General features: G+C 42.0%; 1 protein-coding gene across 1 annotated transcript in view; it reads left to right on the top strand.

The window, feature by feature from the left end:
* MYH15 (myosin heavy chain 15) overlaps window positions 1-24,198 on the top strand; it is an 86,240-nt gene that overhangs the window by 42,463 nt on the left and 19,579 nt on the right. The window contains exons 24-33 of the mRNA XM_081859573.1: window positions 5,359-5,601; window positions 6,355-6,531; window positions 7,148-7,293; window positions 8,593-8,683; window positions 11,634-12,023; window positions 15,046-15,172; window positions 17,214-17,332; window positions 17,728-17,924; window positions 20,671-21,020; window positions 23,596-23,720. Of these exons, the coding sequence (XP_081715699.1) occupies window positions 5,359-5,601; window positions 6,355-6,531; window positions 7,148-7,293; window positions 8,593-8,683; window positions 11,634-12,023; window positions 15,046-15,172; window positions 17,214-17,332; window positions 17,728-17,924; window positions 20,671-21,020; window positions 23,596-23,720 (1,965 nt within the window). The remainder of the gene's footprint in view (window positions 1-5,358; window positions 5,602-6,354; window positions 6,532-7,147; window positions 7,294-8,592; window positions 8,684-11,633; window positions 12,024-15,045; window positions 15,173-17,213; window positions 17,333-17,727; window positions 17,925-20,670; window positions 21,021-23,595; window positions 23,721-24,198) is intronic.

Below are 24,198 nucleotides of genomic sequence, written 5' to 3'. Positions count from 1 at the left end.
AAGCTTGCTTCTAGTCCAGCTCTCACGCACAACTCTTGTGCTTCTCACTACCAGCCAGGTGAGGAAGGGGGGCCCACTCATTTGCCCTCTGGCACAAAGCCACTTTCTTATGGTAAAAAACCCCATATTTATGGGCCCTTGGCTGCTTCATTCAACAGTGGGATCCTCCATTATATGTTAATCCTTGCTGGATCCAGGAATAGAATTGAACATTGCTTTTTAAATACCAAGGAATTAATGCAAGATAGCAAAGGAGCCCCAAATGGATAGAATAAACCTGCACTAGGCACTTTGAAGAGCTCAGGCCAGCTTCCAGATTAAGGATGGCTCCAGCAACATAATCAGGATTCCCAAATATTAACCTTTAAAAAAACAGTTTGAGTTCCTTCATATGAACTCTTTATCAATTTCACTTTTTCTGCCCAAAGTGGAGAAGTAGAATTGACATGGAACACCTTTATCATTCAGCCTGGACACCGAGATCCAGCTCCGAGGGTCTTCTGGCAGTTCCCTCACTGCAAGGAGTGAAGAGGGCCTTCTTGGTGGTGGTGCCCACCCTGTGGAACGCTCTCCTGTCAGTCATCAAAGAGATAAGCAATTACACAACCTTCCATAGACATCTGAAGGAAGCCCTGTATCAGGAATCTTTCAGTTGGTGCTGACCTTTAAAGCCCTAAACGGCCTCGGTCCAGTATACCTGAAGGAGCGTCTCCACCCCCATCATTCTGCCCGGACGCTGAGGTCCAGCGCCAAGGGCCTTCTGGCGGTTCCCTCATTGCGAGAAGCAAAGCTACAGGGAACCAGGCAGAGGGCCTTCTCGGTAGTGGCGCCCGCCCTGTGGAACGCCCTTCCAGCAGATGTCAAAGTGATAAACAACTACCTGACATTCAGAAGACATCTTAAGGCAGCCCTGTTCAGGGAAGTTTTTAACGTGTGATATTTTACTGTATTTTTGGTTTTTATGTAAGCCACCCAGAGTGGCTGGGGAGGCCCAGCCAGATGGGCGGGGTATAAATAATAAATTATTATTATTATTATTATTATTATTATTATTATTATTCAATGTGTGATGTTCTGTTGTGTTGTATACCTTGTTGGAAGACACCTAGAGTGACCTGGGCAATCCAGCTAGATGGGCGGGGTACAAAAAATAAATAATTATTATTGTTAGAGTTGGTTCACACATTCCACCAGGAGGCATCTGTTTAGAGTAATCAAGTGAGGCAAAATCAAGAGATCACATACATGTGTGAACCAGCACCAAGTCTAGGTGCATAGTTAAATTTACCTAGCTTCTTCACGGAACTCCAAATAAAAAACCCCCTAAAACTTAACAAAACGATGGGGCATTGCAGTAGAAGTAGACTTGCTGTAATGAAGACCATAATTTTATTTTATTTTTAAAAAGTTGTTATATATATAATTCCCCAGTGATTATATTATATTACACACACACACACACACACACACACACACACACACACTTACACAAATTAACAAAGGGGCACTGTCAATTATGCCACTTCTCATTGGTGGTGTAACAGGGATTGCTCCATAGGTCCTTGTGACAGACAGACAACCATCACATTACGATCTCAATATTTAGGAAAGAATAGCAGTTTTTCTAGTGACTAAATATTGCAATAGGAATGTTGAGAGAATGTGATTTTCTAGCAATAGATGTGCTGTCTTGAAACATAAACTCCAATTCTCCTGCAAAGAAACAAGCAATATGCTTGCATTTATTATATTCAGAGCAATCATACTGGAAAGTCTCTTTAAAACTGTGGACATGTGCAATGAGAGATGTACAAACTACCTAGCAAAACCATGATAATATGTAGAAATTAACAAAGGGGCACTGTCAATCTTTTGATCTACAAAATCTGGAAGAAAGAAGTTCTTTTTATATTACAGTATTGCAGTTCATAATTAAATATTCAGAAAGTTTCTTCCTCACAGTAAAAGACAGACATTAGGAACATTCATATTCAGTTGTGAGATGTCAGCCTGTATATTTTGTATTAAATTTAGACTTCTCGGGAATCTTTATCTCTAAATAAGTACATTAAAAGAAAATAACAATTGCTTTCCATAATTTGTTCAACTAAGGACTGGCGTCTTAGTTTTGCTTTGCATTAGTTTACATTACTTTACATGCAAATAAAAGAACTGCAATACTTAAAAGGATTGGATATAAATACTAATGTTTTTCATCTATATTCCAATCAGTTGAGTTGGTTACCATGGCAAACCACTGAAGCAAGGAGATGTTAAACTTGGAGATGTGGCATTTTACATGCAATTTGCAAGCATGCTGTTGAACTAGCAAAGAAATTATTTGAAAAGATGACAAAGAATGCAGATTTTAAATTTTTGAGAGCTTACAGCACATTCCAAAATGAGTGACTGTTTATTATTAGTACACAGAATGTTTTTATACATAAAGTGGTTTGTAATCACTATCGTGTTCATCTTCCTAAATCCCTTGTGGGACACTATTATTTTCATTCAGAAGACAAGGAACTGTGGCTGAAACAGTCAATTGAATTGTTTCCAGATGGCAGCTTATTGTGCAATCAGTGTTACTCATGTACACAAGTCTTTTTCAACATCTACATGACAATGTTGTCATCAGAATGCCAGGTCATACCTTAATAATAATCAGTTTTCCCCTTACCATAGAAAATCCATAAAAATAACCCATTATACTGTATATCTGCAGTCACTACTAGGGTGTAAACTCGATTGCGTGTTTTTTGTGGTGAGAAGTTTGTCACATGGGTGGTGACATTTCAGTCAGTGGCCTCTAATGCAAACCCCTACTGCCATTTGCTCCTCACCTGTGAACCACCTAGCTATGTTGTTTGCGACAACCCACACAGTCTGAGTGTGCTTATTTCCCCTAATTGCTGCATGCTGAAGGCACTTTCAGATTTCACCAACCAAGCCAGAAGGAGCTCTTCTCTCAAGATCTCAGAACGTGTGGGATTCTGTCGGAGACTGTAATTGCAATGGTCTTAAAAATATTATTATTTAAATAATTCAGAGGTCTTACATGAGATTATTCTAGTGTCAGTCTTAGCTAAAGACTTCGCTAAAAATAAAATAGCCCTCTAGCACAAAACATCAATATTAACAAAACAAATGGAAATGGGTATTGCCCCTCCACCCAAAGGGCAACTTTCCGTTTTGCCCGTTGTGAAACATGATGACTAAGGCGGATAACATTTGCTCTTGTTGACTTCCTTGGGACAGAAATATTTGCATGCGTAGGCAGTACAGAAGGGTAGGGTAAGTAGCTGAGGTCAAGGGAAGAGCGACTGAGGGAAGGGATAGCAAACAAACATCCAGATAAATTCCATCCAGCTCTGCCCACTGGTTTGGATGGCAAGTGGCGAAATAGCAGTGAATAGCTATGACTGTGAATAGCAGTGAATGCGGACTTGACTATGCTACCACTCAGTGGATTTGTAACTGGCTGACTGACCGAACCCAAAGGGTGCTCATCAATGGTTCCTCTTCATCCTGGAGAAGAGTGACTAGTGGGGTGCCACAGGGTTCTGTCTTGGGCCCGGTCTTATTCAACATCTTTATCAACGACTTGGATGATGGACTCAAGGGCATCCTGATCAAATTTGCAGATGACACCAAACTGGGAGGGGTGGCTAACACCCCAGAGGACAGGATCACACTTCAAAACGACCTTGACAGATTAGAGAACTGGGCCAAAACAAACAAGATGAATTTTAACAGGGAGAAATGTAAAGTATTGCACTTGGGCAAAAAAAAAAAAAATGAGAGGCACAAATACAAGATGGGTGACACCTGGCTTGAGAGCAGTACATGTGAAAAGGATCTAGGAGTCTTGGTTGACCACAAACTTGATATGAGCCAACAGTGTGATGCGGCAGCTAAAAAAGCCAATGCAATTCTGGGCTGCATCAATAGGAGTATAACATCTAGATCAAGGGAAGTAATAGTGCCACTGTATTCTGCTCTGGTCAGACCTCACCTGGAGTACTGTGTCCAGTTCTGGGCACCACAGTTCAAGAAGGACACTGACAAACTGGAACGTGTCCAGAGGAGGGCAACCAAAATGGTCAAAGGCCTGGAAACGATGCCTTATGAGGAACGGCTAAAGGAGCTGGGCATGTTTAGCCTGGAGAAGAGGAGGTTAAGGGGTGATATGATAGCCATGTTCAAATATATAAAAGGATGTCACATAGAGGAGGGAGAAAGGTTGTTTTCTGCTGCTCCAGAGAAGCGGACACAGAGCAATGGTTCCAAACTACAAGAAAGAAGATTCCACCTAAACATTAGGAAGAACTTCCTGACAGTAAGAGCTGTTCGACAGTGGAATTTGCTGCCAAGGAGTGTGGTGGAGTCTCCTTCTTTGGAGGTCTTTAAGCAGAGGCTTGACAGCCATATGTCAGGAGTCCTCTGATGGTGTTTCCTGCTTGGCAGGGGGTTGGACTCGATGGCCCTTGTGGTCTCTTCCAACTCTATGATTCTATGATTCTATGATTCTATGACTGAAAAATGAGAATGTGTGGAAGCAAATGCACACAGAGGAAAATTAGATCCAAGGCCCCCAACTGGAAGCATCCCCTATGTCACTAATATATTCATTCATGTCTATGCATACGCAGAGATGTTGTTGTTGTTATTTAAAGCAGGCCTTTTTCACCAGGAGGAACGTCTTGCCTCAGAAGGCTTGCTTAGCAATCTTTTGGCTTTTTCAGGGGGTTAGGGAAAACAATTATGTTCAGAAGAATCTTTCTGTCACCTGCAGTGTTGACAGAGGCAGTGATATGGGTCCTATCTTGGCCCAACACCTCTTATTTTGCTGCATAGCAGAGATGGGGAATCTGTGGCTCTTCACAAGTTATGGGACTGTAGCTCCCATCATGCCAGACCATTGGCCATGCTGACTTGGTCTGATGCAAACTGTAGCCTAACAACATCTGGATTGCCACAGATGTACTCCCACTGTATAGTCTCTGCTCAGCTGTTACATTATCTTCCAATGGTGTGTTTCATTGTTAACCTTTACCAAGAGGACTCATAATGGGTACATTTGGTGAGGGGGCAGAAATGAATACCAGTCATTCAGGCCTGTTATCTATCTACAGGGTTATGAAGGCGCCCAGAATTAATGCGTGGAACAATTAATGTCAATTATCTCCCAAGCTGTTCATATCTGATTGTTCGTCTGCGTGTGAGATTGATATATCAATCTCGCAATGTGTGAGAGCACACGCATCCTCAAGAGAGAGAAAATTCGTGGATGAGAAGCTGTTTGCTACATAAGTTTTCTTCCTAGCCACTAACGCAGTCCCTTGCAAATCCTGACAGGAGCAAGACACCCTGGCAGATGCAGAAGAACGATGTGACTTGCTGATTAAATCTAAGATCCAGCTGGAGGCCAAAGTCAAAGAGCTGACTGAGCGGGTGGAAGATGAAGAGGAGATGAACTCTGAGCTGACGTCCAAGAAGAGGAAGCTGGAAGATGAATGCTCTGAGCTGAAGAAGGACATTGATGACCTTGAAATAACACTGGCAAAAGTGGAGAAAGAAAAACATGCCACTGAAAATAAGGTAGCTTTAATACTTGGCCATTAAAAAAAATCCACCCTCAGAGCAGCTTTATGGCAGTGATCAATATGCAAGTCTATAATTTTCCAAAACTCTTGGCTGGGAAAAGATCTGGCTATATGTTCCGCCCATACTATGTCAGGCTAATAAGAAGACAGCTATGTTTTTGCCCATGGGAACAGTCTAGGGATTCTTTGAAAGTACCTATAAAGACTGATGCGATTTATGAACCAGGAGATCTGTGATCTTGCTATCAGCAACCTTCTGCCTGGTCTATTTAATATATTTATACTTTGTCTATCTCTCACAATGGAATTCAAGACAGTGTACATGTGGTTCCCAGGAGATCTCCTATTAGGCACTGACTAGACCCGGACCTGCTTACCTTTCACAAGGTGGCTACATCATGTCCCTTAGACTAGAAAGTTGTTGTGCAAGTTGTTTCTGGCCCTATATTTAGTGCCCGGATTTTCATGTTTTAAGAACTGGGAATTGAACAGTACCACGTTAGACACCTGATGTATGCTACTTGCTTTCCTTGCTTCCCCACCTGATATCTGGAATTCAGTTCACATGAGCAGATATCCAAAAAAGCCAAGCACCACTTGCATGGATGAAAAATTATTTGTGGGAATCAGTCCTACATTCATACATAGCACTCGGTCCACTTCAACCGCAGCGTGGGCAGGGAAGAGAAACCTCTGAGCTAAGATTTCTTTGCAAAAACTTCTGGCCTGTGTCTTCCTTCCCCAACAGGTTAAAAATCTGACAGAAGAAATGGCAGCACTTGATGAGACCATCAGCAAGCTGACGAAGGAAAAGAAGTCATTGCAGGAAGCTCACCAGCAGGCCTTAGATGACCTGCAAGCAGAGGAGGACAAAGTCAACACGCTGAGCAAGGCTAAAGTGAAACTGGAGCAGCAAGTTGATGATGTATGTTTGCGCTGCTGTTCGTTCACCTAGGTTGTTTGGGGGTCGGGGTTGGACATTCAAGTGGCTTTGATTGTCCTGTTATAAATGTTGGACCTATTATTGAAATAGGTGACAATGAAAGTCGATCTGTTGTTCAGTTTCTGAATGGAAGGTAAATGCAAGGAATTCATTTGCATTCCAAGTTTCACATAGAGATGCAATGGTGGGGCCATAGCTCAGTGGTAGAGCACACCAAAGTATAATCCCTGGGTCTCCAGGTAGAGCTGGAAAAAGACTCCTGTCTGGAGCTCTGGAGAGTTACCAACAGACTCAGTCAGTGTTGACAATTTGGAGCTAGATAGACCAGTGGTCTGACTCAGTATGGTATCTTCATATGTTCCTATGAATGGTGGGGAGGGGGAGGTGGTTCCACACCCCTTTCTAGTATTTTGTTCAGCATGTTCCTTAAGGGGAAAGAGGTCAGTCTGTATACATCAATAAAAAGAGGATTCGGTTTCTCTAAACTTCAGTACGGCTTACAGTACCTGAAGATGCTGCCAAATGTCTGTGGTCTGCCAAGAACTTGAAAAGTTGAGTGGCTATTTTCTCCCATATCTGTCCCTTTTCATTTCTGTAGCTCGAGGGCTCTCTTGAACAAGAAAAGAAAGTGAGGATGGATCTGGAAAGAGCCAAACGCAAACTGGAGGGTGACTTGAAGCTGACTCAAGAAAGTGTCATGGACTTGGAAAATGATAAGCTGCAGTTGGATGAAAAGTTAAAGAAGTAAGGTGGTGTTAGATTTCTTAGTGGCACAGGCTGTTTTTATACTGTAAAACATTCACTGCCCTATGATGCTCTGTACTCTGTGTAAAACGCAAGAAGTAAGTAACAATAATATCTTGCAGTGCCACTATATTTTCAGTCTCAGGAAAGCAGCCAAAAACAGGAGGTTTGTTTAGTCCCTGGTGAGTTGCCATATGTGACTGGTGGGTGTGTTTAGCTTGATGGGTCAAAGGTTCTGTAGGCCTGCTATACACAGACACACACACACACGCCACAACTAGAAATAGGGTTGCCTAGTGAGACAGTTCCATAAAACAGTAACAGCATAGAAAATAGAAAGGTAGACCAAATTTGCTATCTCCAAGTGGAGGGCAACCAGCCAGATTCAACTCCCCATGCTCCAGTCTGCTTTTCTTCCTTCCATCTGGTATGGTTTTGTGCTCCACGTCATAGCAGATTGGGCTTTGGCAGGCAGATCAAAATGTAGTTCACTTAACCAGCTTTTCCCTCCAACAGAGTTCTAACAGGTACCAAATCTCTGTGTTACTTAGATTGCAAATTTGCAGGCAGCAATTTCCTAAGGACCTTGAAAAGTAGCAGGAATGAGTCATATTCAGGCATTATAGCTCCTGTATGGACTATCAGACGGGTAAGGAATGGAGCCACACTAAGTAGCCAGTCCCACTTTCGTAGTGTGTGCTGACTACTAGCCCTGTCCTTGGCATCCTTGCATACAGTGTGAATGTACAGTGATGGCTGGTCTTCCATCCAACCTGGAATTCTGTGTGTTTGGTGAGAAGACTTCACATGTGCTGCTGTATACACGAACACCCCTCCCTGCAAGGGGGGGGAGGTTAGTCATGCATGCATGTGTTGCTCTATGCAAACACCTGAATAGGGCTATAGTGACTGTTTTTTTCAACCCACTTGCGGAGCAACTCGGAGGAGAATGAAAAGGAAAATGAGTAATGACAAGGATTGAGAAGAGGGGACTGGAAACATCATTCTTAATATGAAAGCAGAACAAATATTCGAGGGTTGGACCCCTGCCAATCAAGAAGCATGGGTACCCCCCCACACAAAAAATTATAATTTGGAAAACAATTGGATTATATGATATGTATTGTTATAATTTGGACTAATTGGTTTGATGTGTTTAATTTGGTAATATGAAACTTAATAAAAAATATTTTAAAAAAATGAATAGGGCTATAGTGATTGTTTGTTCTGAGATGGCATTTCTACTTAAAAGCAACCAATTACTCCATTGTATTCAACCCCAATCTATTGCATTAATAGGAAAGAATTTGAAATCAGTCAGATGAGCTCCAAGATTGAGGATGAGCAGGCCATAGTGATGCAGCTCCAAAAGAAGATAAAAGAGCTTCAGGTAATTTCTCCTGCTCTCTTTCTTTCAGTACTGGATATACTGGACATTGTATTGTAAGAAAGCCTTGGGCTTTGTACAGGTTGTCATCCCATTTGATCTGAATTCCAGGTTATTAGAAATCTTTTAAGGTCACAAGAAAAGCTTCTGGGTCAGATTAGACATCCACCTCTCTCTCTCTTTTTAATATATATTTATTAATTTAAAATAAATACATTTATGAAAAACAGACATACATACATACAAGTAAACAAACATACAATCGAACAAACAAATAACAGAAAAATCAAACAAACCACCACACTATAAGATATAAGAAGATTAATATAATTATCATCATTTATACTCCTGGTATTGAACACAATTATAGAATTTATAGAAAAGAAATTTAAAACTGACTTCCAATTAATTTCACTGTCCTTTGTCTATCCATTACTTTATACCGCACAGTTACATATTTCTTGTATAATTTCTTTTTACCTCCCTACAAACTTATATTTATACAATACAGGGATCAGTCTAATTCTGCCTGATTAGACATCCATCACGTTCATCACCCTGTTTTCCAGAGTGGACAGCTCTGGGAAATCTTGAAAGCAGGGATTGAAGGTGACAGCTTTCTCCCATTGTTTGGCCTCCTCCTTCCCAGCATCTGGTATTCAGTGGCCTACTACCACCAAACCTGTAGCTATCACTTAGCTGCCAGAACCAATAGTCAGTGACTATAGATGGTGGGACACGGGTGGCACTGTGGGTAAAACCTCAGTGCCTAGGACTTGCCGATCGTATGGTCAGCGGTTCAAATCTCCGCGGCAGGGTGAGCTCCCGTCTTTTGGTCCCAGCTCCTGCCCACCTAGCAGTTCGAAAGCACCCTTAAGTGCAAGTAGATAAATAGGTACCGCTTTATAGCGGGAAGGTAAACGGCGTTTCCGTGTGCTGCGCTGGTGCTGGCTCGCCAGAGCAGCTTCGTCACACTGGCCACGTGACCCAGAAGTGTCTCCAGACAGCGCTGGCCCCCGGTCTCTTAAGTGAGATGGGCGCACAACCCTAGAGTCGGACACAACTGGCCCGTACGGGCAGGGGTACCTTTACCTTATAGATGGTGGAGAAATTAAATTAACTGTGCATTGAAAGGTGGACCTACCTAATTTTCATATTCCCAAACAGTATGAGAACAGAAACACAGCCAGCCTTCAAAATTCACACTTCTCTGAATTTTGTGATGCAATTCTTCAACCAAACAGTGTTTACAAAAATGTGTCTTATTAGGTGAAAGTGTGCATAAACATGAATATATTAGTGAAAATAAAACACAACAATTCATTCTATTAGGGGAATCCTTGCAAAAGATGTAGGTCAATCAAAACTGCATACAAGAATGGGTTTAATTCAGAGAAATTCACAACAATATTCTGATGAATTTTCATGAGGATTAAAAAACTAGCAAATTCTATAACTTTGTTATGTGTCATGTGAAGAGCTATGTTACGTAAAGAATGAGGAGGAGGAGAAAGATTTTTGGGCATATGGTTTGGCTTTTTCTATTTTTTTGATTTCTTAACCTATTTTAAAGGCTCAGAAAAGGTTAAAAAATTAAAACCAAATCTACACAAACACAGAAAATAAAATTTATAAGATGCTCTTTGGAGAGCAGCTGGAGGCTATGTGTGTGCATTGTTTATGCATATTGGCTCTTTTCAGACCTTCAAGTGAACATGTAGAGAAGGATGTGGAGCCTAAGTCCTCCCAGATATTGTTAGATTCCAACTCCTATTAGCCCCAGTTCATAGTCAGGCTTGGGAATGAGGGGAGTTGTGGCCAAACGTTATCTGGAGGTCCTCAGATTTCCCATCCCTAGTCTATAGGCTGAGAGTGGGCACGAGTCTGCTTTCTCCCCTTCTCAGCATGTGTTCACTGAACATCTTCACAGGGCTTGTTGTGCTGGATTTTGAGGGTGAAACCATTGATCACAAGCAGGCTTAAATGAAATTCCATTCTTGAGCAACAAGAATCCTAATAACAGAAGGTGCCTTGTTGAGTTGGTGGTTGGGAAAGATAATAAGAGACACATTTGAAGGAAATATATTTAAGAAGAAAGCAATGGAAGCAGGGAAATTGGCTTCTAGGCAGTATATCCTTAATGGAAAGGGAACATTCGCCTCTGAGTGTATTGTCCTTGGTTACAAGCACCTAGGGGCTTGCGAGTCAGTAAAAGAACAGAATACACCTCAGAGGAAGACAATGTGAATTGCAGCGATGTGTTAACACTGGCAACAAAGTTTGCACAGAAGTAAGAAACTCTGTCAAGAATAAAAACAGTCCCTTTGGCTGCTGATCTATGGAGGTTCTATGACCTCCTTGGTTTTGCAGCTGCCAAAGTTGCTCTTTCTTCCCTCTGGAGGGGGTGGGATGTGGCATTAATAATTCTGCAACTTGCTTGCTGCCCAGAGGCAGAATGTGTGACTAACCAGTTTTGACAGTTCTAGTACAGAGGTGAATTACGGAAAGGGACCACAAATGCTTGCTGTTACCCTATATTTCACCCCCTACTCACAATATTAAAGTGGCAGGGGACACTCTTTGTAACGGAATACTCCACTTCCAATATTATCTTGCTTTTAAAAATGTCTATTTTGCCATACTGTTGGAGCAATCCTGCACAATATTAGTTGGAAGTAGTTCCCAGTGGGCAATGGAGGTAAGTGTAAGTAGGACTGCGGTCTGGGTGTCTGATGTCTTGGAAAGATGGCAGAGAACATTTCCCCAGATGATTAAAAACATCTAACCAAGTTGTAATTCATGATTTAAAGTTCTGACCCAAATTCAGAGTGAGAGAACACTCTGAATTTGAGGCTTCAGGGTTACCACAAAGGTTACTTCCAATGTCTTAAGATGGAGGCACTGTGGTGTCTAGGGCTATACTGTTATGCTCACATGCTTCTCTGTCTGATAGGCCCGCATAGAGGAACTTGAGGAAGAGCTAGAAGCAGAACGAGCTGCCCGAGCAAAAGTGGAGAAGCAAAGATCAGACCTGGCCCGAGAGCTGGAAGAGCTGAGTGAGCGGCTGGAAGAGGCTGGGGGCGCCACTGCGGCACAGCTGGAGATGAACAAGAAGCGGGAGGCCGAGTTTCTGAAGCTGCGGCGGGACCTTGAAGAGGCCACGCTGCACTACGAGGCAACCGCAGCTACACTCAGGAAGAAGCACGCAGACAGCATGGCGGAGCTTGGGGAACAAGCGGACAACCTGCAGCGGGTCAAACAAAAGCTGGAGAAAGAGAAGAGTGAGCTGAAGTTGGAAGTGGACGATCTGTCTTCCACTATGGAGCAAGTGATCAAGGGAAAGGTAAAGCCTCTGGGGTTTACTGTGAAGTCAGACCGGATGGAGATAGGGGTATTTTCAAGCCAACCTGGATTAGCTATAACCAAAACTAAAACCATTCAGTTCCACAAAGTCAGATCAGTGAATCAAAAATAGGAGGCTTTGTCCAGCCAAGTTCTGCTGGGAGTAGGCTCGCTGAAATGAATAGAGCCAAGTTAGTCACATTCACTCATTTCTTAGGGGAGTTGCATTCTTTGAATAGCTGCAAACAATGTTCATGCAATACATCAGGTATGCATATAGAAAAGGCCACACAGAAATGCCAAGTGGTTAAACAATGGAGCAAAATATGACAAATGGTTGGATCCAAAAATCTCTCTGTTCTTGTGGGGATGTCATTGATTTTCTTTCCTGGCTGAGCCCTCCTGCATCACATTATGTGTCAGTCACACACCGGAGGGTCTCTTGATCTGCTGGAACAGCTTTTCAGGGGGTTGCTGGGGGGCGAGGGGAGCTGTAGCCAGGGGGATCAGTAACTCCCAGATACAAGCAGAAGAACCTTTTGCTCTCAGAAGGGGAAACCTTTCAATCCAAGAATTTGCAAATGTAAAGCAGGCAATCGAGAATCACGGGAAGGAGTAAGAGAGGAAGTACAGTGTGTGTGGAGATGCAATGACAAAATATTGTTACGCCCCACGCCAATCTCCGAGCAGTGTGTGAGATTCCAGGGGTCCAGGCACTTACCAAGGGTTTATGTTTCCTTTTGGAAATGAGGCACAGCAGACAATGAAGAGGTTCCAGCATTACACTTCAAGAGAGTCTTTTGCTTCTCCCACAGCCTTGGATCTAAACAGAAATCAGCCGTGTTCTCTGTCTCCCTTCACAGTTTTGCCAGTACATCCTTACTAACTGCCATCCTTAAAAAACTAACCCTAGTTTTTTGTCTTATTAGCTAAAATCAGAGCCTGGGGAGGGGCTTCACCCATTTGGCTGTCTGGCATTGAATCTCCAGATGATCCATCTGGTACCTTTGGTTGGGTTAAAGACTCAGCCATTATCAAGTGGTTACCTCATGAAGAAGCTGGCCAGCATTATTTCCAACCTTTGCTCAAGCCAGGAATTTAAGGATTTGCTGGCCAGCATTATTTCCAACCTTTGCTCAAGCCAGGAAATTTGAACCCTTTTAGGGGAGTCTGATCCCACCACAAACTCATAACAATAAGTTTCTCCCTTGAGTGCCTGCCTTCTCTGAGAATCATGCTTGCCTAACTTCTTAGCCTTCAAGTGTCCATTTTAACTTCTTAAATTAATTATATACAGTCATACCTCATGTTACGGATGCTTCAGGTTATGTGTTTTCGGGTTGTGGACTGCAGGAAACCCGGAAGTACCGGAACGGGTTACTTCTGGGTTTCGCTGCTTGCACATGCGCAGAAGCGCTAAATCGTGCTATGCACAGAAGCGCCAGATCACACCGGTGCCTGCGCAGACGCGGCACTTCAGGATGCGAATGCTGTGGGTTGCGGACGTGCCTCTGTCACGGATTACATCTGCAACCCGAGGTTCCATTGTATTTACTTTTGCTCATCTTACTATGCCTTACAACTCTAGGATATTCACCATGTTGAATCAGACACTGGGTTTTCCAAATTTTTCTCCACATATCATTCTGTAATCATTTCTAAAACTCCTCCAGTCGTACTTGGTACTAGCTTTTTGGCAAACCATAATGCATCGCTATTAATAAATGTCAAAATCCATATTAGGGCAATATATTTATTAGGCCAACCAAAATATCACCAAATAGCATGCAAGCTTTTGCATCCTCTAATAATTCATAGATATTCTGATATATTTATGATGGCTTTGCAGATCACACTATTCTCATACAGAATGCTAAACTAGTATACTTTCTCATTTTGGCAGGAGGGGGAATGAAGGTGGAGTATGTTTTTTTCCACATTATGATCTTTGGAAAGCTTTCATCCTGCGTAGGTTTTATAAATGATATACAGAACAATTGAATAATACTCCTCTGGGGATATTTAACTCCCAAGCAACTCTTAAGGAATCTCTTAAGAAGGATGTGTTTATGGCTCACAGATGTGTAATTTTCAGTGTGAACTTTTTTCTATCGCATCAATTCAGTTCAATAATTCAGAGCTGTTATTAATTACATGATTGATTCCCTTCCATTTGCCACACACTGTCATGTAACGATTTATACTAGAGAAGTAGCTGTGCTAGTCTTTTGTAGCAAAAACGACAAAGATTTTTGTGGCACCTTAAGCACTAACAAATTTCATATGGCATAAGCTTTTGTGGCCTACAGGGAACGCTGCAGCTGATGAAGTGAACTCTGGTGCACAAAAGTTTATGTCATAATAAATTTATCCATCTTTAAGGTGCCACAAGACTCTCAGTGCAAACAACAATCATATAGTAGCTCAGTGTGTTTGCTTTTGCTTTTGCTTTTGTATGACTCCAGTAAGATATTAACAACAAAAAATAATGTTCTTCTTGTTGTCAAAATATATTATATAGCTGAAGCAAACTGGTGAGTATGTATGTGATAAAGACAAAAGGTTGTCATAGTCTTGCGTGCAAGATTATGTAAGTCTTACTGTACTTTGAAACTGTTGGACACAATTAATTATTTTAAAAGAATCTGCTTTTATTATTCCTTCCAGTAAACTCAATCTTTGGTATATGCATATAAAAATACTTTTTAAAATATATCATTGCAGCTATTGCTCTTTTTCTAATTATAATTGTTGGTGGGCCCTTTTCATTTTTGCAAATTTTGTAAACCAAATTTTACACTTTGCACAGAAATTGTGGCCCTAATGTTGGATGGTTTATGTTTTGCCTCCTGAGTTTCTAGACTAATTGGCATATGCCAAGTTTTATCTTTCTGTTACATAGAAAAAGATTGTCATGATCTTGCTTAATTGTCAGATATTGGTCTTTTTATGGGGCAAATGAGATGAGCAATGCACTTTGATTGGGATTGGGTGTTTGATTACCTTTGTTCTAACCACATTAGGCAAATGCAGAAAAACTCTGTCGTACTCTGGAAGACCATCTCAATGAGGCAAAAACTAAAGTGGATGAGATGACTCGTGTGGTGAATGACCTCACTGCCCAAAAAGGGAAGCTGCAAACTGAAAATGGTAGGTTGGGCAAACACTGTTATAGCCATAGGAAGTGTGAGCATGGCAACACCTTATATGAGTCAGGCGGGATGCTTGAAGATTTAATTCAGTCCGCATCTTTATGTGGTTGCGGAACAATCTGATTTGCACTCACTGAACCACTGTGTGGAATGAAGAGCAATTATCATTTGGATACTGTATTTCTCCAAATTTTGTGAGAAATTTTCTACTACACACACACACACACACACACACACACACACACAATATACATAAAGATTTGCCAGAAATATGATGAACACACATTTTTAAATTTCATCCTTTTTGTTCTTTTTAAAACTTATCAGAAATAAGTATATCAGAAATACACTGATCTGCCCATCCCCACATAATTGCACATGTGCAATATTTTCATGAGGAACTCATGTCTCTTTCTTCTCCCTTTCCCCTACATAAGAACAGATCCCTTTCATCTGCTGGTCAATTGCTTCTTCCCTTCCATCTAGTTTTCTGTCCTCTCCTTATATACCTGTCCACATGATGAAACATGGGAAGGGAGGGAGGACCAGCTTCATGGCTATACAACATTTATCACATTGACTCCCAACCTTTACTACTGCTGTTGATTTATGCTGGATGCTCAGTAGAAGTTTTCCTGATGCAAAATGCACTTGTCTTTCCACAACACTCCATTCATTGCCCACCAAGGACTCATTCCGGTTCAGCTTGCAATAACAGCTTTCTGTGATCTTTTCCCAATTGGCAACTTCTTTTTCCTGACGGGATGATATCATTTTATTAGATTCCTGGGCATGTTCAGACATGACTCACTCAAAGTGGCTTACAAATAAAAAGCAAACATGAAAACAACAGTGACCCAATCATTAAAACACAAATTGAGAAATCTAACAACATGGCAAGAAGCAAAAATACAAAGAACAGCACTAACAAGCAGCAAGAGAAGAGACAAAACTTGGTTTGAAAAAAAGAAATGTTTTCAGTTGCTGGAGTGGGGTGCATCACAAATTAAGAGGAAGTTACTTCTGCACATGGGGTGTCACCATAGAAAATGCCCTCTTGCATGTTGTTTCTACCCTTGCCTTAGAAGGCAAAGGCAGGGAAGATGGGTGTGCTAGCTAATCAAAGGACAGCCAGATTCACACAGGACAAGCTAGATCCCAGCTGCTTAGGTTGTTATAGCTAATAACCAGCACCTTGAATCATGTGTTCACATTATTGTTTTTTCTGGTGCATTTCCAGCTCCCCCCTGCCCCCCACCTGACTGCATCATTAGCTTCTGATTCATTTCTGTTTGTGTAAACACTGGGAGACATTGAGGGGCAGGGATGTTTGTACCCTATGCAAAGGTGTTCACCCCTTGGCTAGAGATGAATTAGGAATGGCTTAAAGACTCCGGTCGGCATGAAGCTGGTTTGAAAACAACACATCAAACAGTAGTATTTTATAACAAAGTACAGGATGCATTTTGGATAAAGTCATGTGAACACAGATTAAAGACTCAGCACAGGGGTACAGTGACTGCACAGTAAACGGCCCTAGAAGATTGACTGGGAGTTGACAGAATAAGGGGGAATCACATGACCCCAGAAGCCAAGATTTTAGCAGCGACATTCTGCACCAAATGAAGTTTCTGAATGGTTTTCAATGGCAGCCCTGCATAGAGCATGTTACAGTAGAGTGTGCAGCATAGCATATGAGCACTTTAATATTGTGATCAGTGGGACTCTCCCATGCATGTTTCAAGTCCATCATCAAATACTACAGTTTCCCCAGTTCCTTTGGCTGTGTCCAGAGGACTTCTTAGGATGTTTCCTGTCATGCTGGCATAGGCAAAATGTGGACGTAGCTAATTATGTCCAATGCCACAAAATCCCCAATCTACCTCATCAAACCACCCCCGTATGCCTGAAGGGCAAAAGGGTCACAGGTTACTTTCAATTATTCAGAACTCCTGGGAATATTTTCTCCTTGCCCTCCTCCTCCCTTGTCATGGAAAGCTGATGCTCATCATCTTTTTTTTGTGCTACCCCTCCGGCAGGTGAATTTACAAGACAGCTGGAAGAGAAAGAATCGCTTATAAACCAACTTTCCCGAGGGAAGTTGTCTTTCACTCAACAAATAGAAGAGCTTAAAAGGCAGCTGGAAGAAGAGAGCAAGGTAAGGCTTTGACTGAGGCTCCCAACATGATTCTGACTCAGCTTGAAACGACAACTCGGTTTTAAGGTATTGCCCTTAAGCAGGTATAGAACCGCATGCACTCAAGTAAGTGCAGTGGAATGGCACTTAAGTGCATAAGCTGAAGATGTGCCTCAGTCTGCAGATACCAGTGAAATGCAGAATGCTGGGGATACAATAGTCCCAGCATGACTGGGAAATGCTGTGCTTGCTATTAAGGATTGAGACAGTGTGATGGAAGAAATAGCAGTACGAAGTTTGGAAAAGGGGAAATTTCCAGGTGGCGAACCCACCATCAGAACGAGTTTCAGTGCTTGTAGTAGCTGCTTTGTCCACAGCTGGATGTGCTAACTACAGCCCCCCCCCCTCTCCTACAGTCAAAGAATGCCCTCGCCCATGCTTTGCAAGCTGCCCGCCATGACTGTGACCTCCTGCGGGAGCAATTTGAGGAGGAGCAAGAAGCCAAGGCAGAGCTTCAGAGGGCACTCTCCAAGGGGAATGCGGAAGTGGCACAGTGGAGAACTAAATATGAAACCGATGCTATTCAAAGGACTGAGGAGCTAGAAGATGCCAAGTAAGATATACAAGAGATGCCATCCTACGTTTCCACATGTACAGTGGTGCCTCGCAAGACGAAATTAATCCGTTCCGTGAGGCTCTTCGTATAGCGGTTTTTTTGTCTTGCGAAGCAAGCCCATTGACAGTTTAGCGGATTAGCGGCTTTTAGCGGATCAGCTGATAAGCGGCTTAGGGCTTAGGAAAAGGGGGGGAAAAGGGGAAAAAACCCGCAGGAACTCGCAAGACATTTTCGTCTTGCGAAGCAAGCCCATAGGGAAATTCGTTTTGCGAAGCGCCTCCAAAATGGAAAACCCTTTCGTCTAGCGGGTTTTCCGTCTTGCGAGGCGTTCGTCTTGCGGGGCACCACTGTATTCTTGTTTTAAACTGTTACATTCTAGATCACAGACTGCATGCAGTTCAGTGCAGTGAGATCATAGAATGTTAGAGCCGGAAGGGACCCAAGGGTCATTTAGTCCAACCAACCCCCCCGCCGCAATGCAGGAACCTCGGCTAAAGCATCCATGTTAGATGTGATTATAAATTACAATCCAAACATATCAACGTCTTATTTCTTATGGCTTCCTGTTGCAATCATGTCAGTAATCCAGGATGATCAGGAAAACCAATGTGAGCCTGCTCATTACTTGAGAAACTCATCTAAGGCAGCGGTTCTCAACCTGTGGGTCCCCAGATGTTGTTGGACTACAACTCCCATCATCCCTGAGCTCTGGCCTTGCTAGCTAGGGGTGATGGGAGTTGTAGTCCAACAACATCTGGGGACCCACAGGTTGAGAAAGGCTGATCTAAGGCATCCCTGACTTGGGTGGTAAGGCTGGTGGCTGCGTGTGGTGCCCCAGTTAAAGAACTCTTTCTCTAGACATTTATCCCTTGCCCTGTCACTGCTATATTTCAGATGTCCATGAAGTTTCATTTACCATTTTACCACCCATTCACTCATTTTGGAGAGGTCCTTGTGGAGCTCTTCATGGTCTCTTCTTGTTCTAACGACCCTAAGCAATTTCATGTCATCAGCAAACCTGGCCACTTTACCACTTGCTCCTAACTCTAGACTGATTATGAACATGTTGAAAAGCACAGGTCCCAATATTGATTCTTGGGGGACTCTAGTTTCTACATCTCTCCATCTGCCCATTTATTCCTACTCTCCTGCTGCTTAACCAATCCCTGATCTACAAGAGGATCTCTCCTCTTATTTTTTGACTCAGGAATCTTTGGTGAGTTACCTTGTTGAAAGTTTTTTTAAAGTCCAAGTGCACTATATCAACTGGATTGCCTCTACCTATGCACTTGTTGACACTCCAGAAGCCATGCTAGCTGTTTTTGGTTATTTTATCTTTCACAATACTTTCCACCAGTTTTCCCAGGGCACACATTAAGCTATCAGGCCTGTAATTTCCAGGATCCCCCCATTGACTACTTTCCAGTCTTCAGGTATGGAGGTTGATCTGAGGGACAAGTTTCATGTTTTTGTTAGAAAATCATCAAGTTCACCTTTGAGTTCTTTGGAAACTTTCAGGTGGATGCCATCTGGAGCTGGTAATTTGTCAGTTTCTATTTTGTCTGTTGGACCAAGAGCTTCATCCCTTATCACCACTATCCACCTCAGTTCCTCAGACTCCTTTCCAGCATAAGGTAGTTTAGGCATTGGGATCACCCTATATCTTCCATTGTAAAGACAGATGCGAAGAATTATTTCATTTTCTCTCCTAATCCTCCTTTAGCACACCTTTGATTCCCTTGTCATCCAAGGGTTCACCTGCCCCATTAGACAGTCTTCCACTTCAAATTTATTTAAAGAACTTTATGTTGTCAAATTCAATGTTTTTAGCAATGTGCCCAATATTTTAGCATCCCCAGCTGTCCACTTGCACTTTGTTTCACCAAAATTTGTGATCCTTTTTGTTTTCTTCATTTGGACAAGGCTTCCATTTATTTTTTTGAAGGAAGCCTTCTCGCCTCTAATAGTTTCTTTAACTCTGCTCATTAACCAAGGTGACATCCTCATGGCACCTTTCCTGATCTGTGGCACACACTCCCACTGAAGTGTGAGGTCCCGTTTGAAGGGTAGCTAGTTGGCTCTTCTCTTCCCAGAAATGTCTCATCAATTCTTCTTCTGCTTGACTGCATTGGAGGCAGAGATGAGACAGCAAAACCCTCTCCATCAGCTTGCCCTTTGGCTCCTCCCTTCCTTGAAATGTCTTACCAGTTTTCATTCCTCTTGGCTGCCTGAGAGGCACAGATGAGACAGTAAGACCCCCTCTGTTGGCTTGGCTAGGGCCAATGGCCATCTGATTCCTCTTGACCCAGAACTGTCTCTGGCAGTTTCACAATGTAGCTTCATAATGTAACATGATTTTATTTTATTGGTGGGTTTTAACTGTATTCTTCATCTTGTGTGTGCATGTGTGTGGTCCCTATTGGTACTCTTGGTTTTAATGTACACTACTTGGAGGTGGTTATCCTGTTTTACACAAAGCGGTATATAAGAATGCTCAATAATAAAGAAAGGAAACAAGAAATATGGAAACAAATTTGCTTATTTTCATCCTTTACACCCCCTTCCTTTCCCCTTTTATATCATGCATCTTAAGCTGTAAGCTGCTATTTTAAATTGTAAGCCACTCTGACTGCTTAAATGTAGCAAATAACAATGCCACAAAGGGAAATTCATGCTGTTTTGATTTGGTAATATTAAGAGCCTTTTCACTGTGGGTTGTTTTACCATGTACCTGTTCTGTTAGGAAAAAGTTGGCAGCTCGTCTCCAAGAGGCTGAGGAAGCCATTGAGGCGGCCAATGCCAAATGCTCTTCTCTGGAGAAGACGAAGCACAGGTTGCAGAATGAGCTGGAGGACATGATGATTGATCTGGAAAAGTCCAACGCAGCAGCGGGGTCCTTGGACAAGAAGCAGCGCAATTTTGACAGGATCCTTAATGAGTGGAAACAAAAGTATGAGGAGTCCCAAGCAGAGCTTGAAGGTGCCCAGAAGGAAGCCCGAAGCCTCAGCACAGAATTATTTAAGCTGAAGAATGCGTACGAAGAGAGCATGGACAATCTGGAGACCTTGAAGAGGGAAAACAAGAATCTCCAAGGTAAGTCCTGCACTTGAGATGTGGGACAGTCAAGAGAGTTGAATCGGAGAGTGGAGGGGGAAGCCAGATGGTGAAAGAAAGAGAGCTCATGAGTCCTAGCAGTTTAGCTTCACCATTGCGCGAGACAAACAAGGCAAGGAAACAGTCTCTACATCATAAAATATTTTTGCTCTGAGGACTGAGAGATATATTGGGGCCAGATGCCTTTTGTCATTAGTCTAAGAGCTTAGCTTTTCTCCAGTGAGACCAGCTGGTATCAGATCCTCCTGCTATTTCAAAGACTGGCAACATAGATATAATCGTAAGAACATAAAATGAAGTCAATGGCCCATTTATTCCAGCATCCTGTTCTCAAAGTGACCAACCAGTTGCCTGTGGGAAGTCCACAAGCAGGACTCGATCACTGCAGCACTATCCTTCCCTGAGGCTTCCAGCAACTGGTATTCAGAAGCATATGAAGTGGTTCACTTGAAGCAGGCATGGGCAACCTTAATTTTCCTTGGTGGCTGAGAGGGTGGTGACCAGATATGATAGCAATGATGAATGGGAGTGAGGAATGAATAGGAATAACACCGCGGTTGCCTATTTCTTCTCCTACAGCAAGGCTACCAATAATGTATGGGCTTAGTATCATATTGTCCCTATAAAATGGGACTTGGACAACTCTCCTGCAAAGTCTAAAATAATCTAGGGGCATGAACTAATCGTATCAGAACTTAAAGACCCCTACCACCTCTGAAGATTGCTTATAGCTAGGGGCCAAACTAGATGTGGCCATGCTGTTCATTTGCCTGCCCCATTCACATAGACAATCATGGGTAAGCGGTCTTGTTTTAATACAAAGAGGGGTGTACAGGTGAAAAGAGCTGAAAATGTGCATGTGCCTCTCTTATCTCCCAACAGCAGAAGTTAGGTGGGCTGGGGAGAAAAGGTCCTGAAGTGATGGAACATTAGAATGTGAGGCAGTGTAGGATGGAAGGCACAACTGTTCTCACCCATGAGCCCATTTCAATATCCAATAAGATATCAAGCCGTGCTTTACATGTGGATGGGACATGGATGTGCATAAGTAAACCTGAATGTCTTCTCATTGCCTCTTCTATGACCCATGTTAATGCTGTTTTATATACTAAACTGAAACACTTTGACACAATATATTCAATATTTTGTCCTTCCACAGAATATGTTCTTTAATAACGATTGCATATTGACCATTTTATAATAAAATAGCATGTGATTGTTCAAAATATTCCCCAACTTTAAGGAAGCCGTTTGAACTGAGCTTGATCTTTCGTCCTCTGCCAGATGGAATCTATCTTAATGATAATTACAAGCCATTCATTAATATAATGAGCTTAACAAGATTAGCAACAGCCTTTCCGGACTAAGCAGAGTTTTTGAGAGCAAGACATTATTGCCAGAATATAACAAAATCAGGAGGATAAGAATCGACAACTGGAACTTAATAAACACATTTTTAAAATAATTGGTCCCAATGTGCACCCCTGTCTGAGTCCCTGATAAGTGCTGGATGAAGTGGTAAGGTGGCCATTTATCCCACCTGGAGTGGAGTACTGGTAACTGTCCGTTTATCCCACTAAATTTCACAGGCCACTGTGGCAAGAGCAGATTTCAGGTCAATTGGCCCTTGTTTGAATATACTTCTCAACTGAATGGGGTAGTAGAGAGCAATGATATAAGATACACTGGCCTTGTCTAAAGCCAGCTCCTTCATTAAATAATATACCTTGTGCTTCTATCTAGTCAATTCATTTATTGTATAAGTGTTTAGCTTATAATGTACTAAGAAGACTTACTGGCAGGAATTGGCTGGATCATTTCTAAGCCCCCTTTTAAAGATTGGCACCACAATTACCCTGCTCCAGCCGATTGACATGCATCCTGTTTTGTCTGCAACTGTGAACAGAACTGCCAGAGCTGGAGCCAACCAATCAATATTTGCTCCAAGCGGTTCTGTCAGGATGAAAATGTAGTCATGTAGCTTTCCCTGATTTCAGCTGTGTCAAATAAGAGTTTTCACCTTGTTTTCAGGAACTGGGAACCACAGAGGAAGGAGATCAAAACCCAGTTCTAGAGGACTGGTTGTATTGTTATCATTATCAATTTTTATCATTAAAAAAATCATGAATATAAAAAATATTTCATATTTCTTTGGCCAACTAGGCCTAGAGCATGCACACACTCTACCAATACACACATCACAAAGCAAAAATAATCCTCAGAGTAAGTACATACAGAATACATTATCCATTAAAAAAAATCATATAAATATTCCCTCACAAAAAAAAGCAGGGCAATGAATGTGTTTTAACCTATGTGATCTTCAGATGCAGTCAATAGCTTTCATTTCTCCATAAGCCTGTTTAATAAATTTGATGGTTCTATATGACACCCACCCACCAATTTTTAAATAAATAGATAAACATAAATTTCTCAGTTTTTAGCAAGATAGGAAAAACTAAATTGCCATTGTGAAGAGATAACTTGGTGCATTCAGTACTTTCTGACACTTTGGTCTTTCTTTCTTTTTTAAAAAATAAATAAATAAATTTAGAGGAGATTTCAGATCTAACTGACCAGATCAGTGAAGGAAACAAGAACCTTCATGAGGTGGAGAAGATGAAGAAGCAGATTGAACAAGAAAAATCGGAAGTCCAGCTAGCCCTGGAAGAAGCTGAGGTAAGACAAAGGTTTGGAACAAGGAATGAGGTTTCTAGAGTCGCTGTCAGTTTTCCACCCAAAAGAAAAACAGAGGAAACAAAGGATAAGCAAGATTTGCTTCATGTGCATAGGCAGGGAAAACAAAGTGTGATAAAACAATGTAGTAGTTATTATATGGAATATTATTGTTACTTAGATTTCTTTCTCCCCTTCTCTTTACATAGGGATCCTAGGGTAGGCTATGTACAAGTGCTGTTGCAGTACACTTTTCAAAAGATTTCAACTTTCATTATCTGAAGTTTCCATTTGAATTTAGTGTGGGTTTAAAAAATGTTTTGGGGAAAAAACTCAGCCAGATTAGACATTTGAGCTATGGACTCTAGAAATCCTTGGGTGTATCAGGAATGGCAGACAAGTTTCCCTGAAGGTAGCTTTTCCACCATTACCTATTTTACCCTGTAATAAACAGCCATAGGGGAGTGTTGGGCATGTTCTG

The sequence above is a fragment of the Podarcis erhardii genome, assembly GCF_964252035.2.
Source record: "Podarcis erhardii genome assembly, chromosome: 4".
Classification (NCBI taxonomy): Eukaryota; Metazoa; Chordata; class Lepidosauria; order Squamata; family Lacertidae; genus Podarcis; species Podarcis erhardii.
This window is presented reverse-complemented; position numbering and strand designations above follow the sequence as displayed.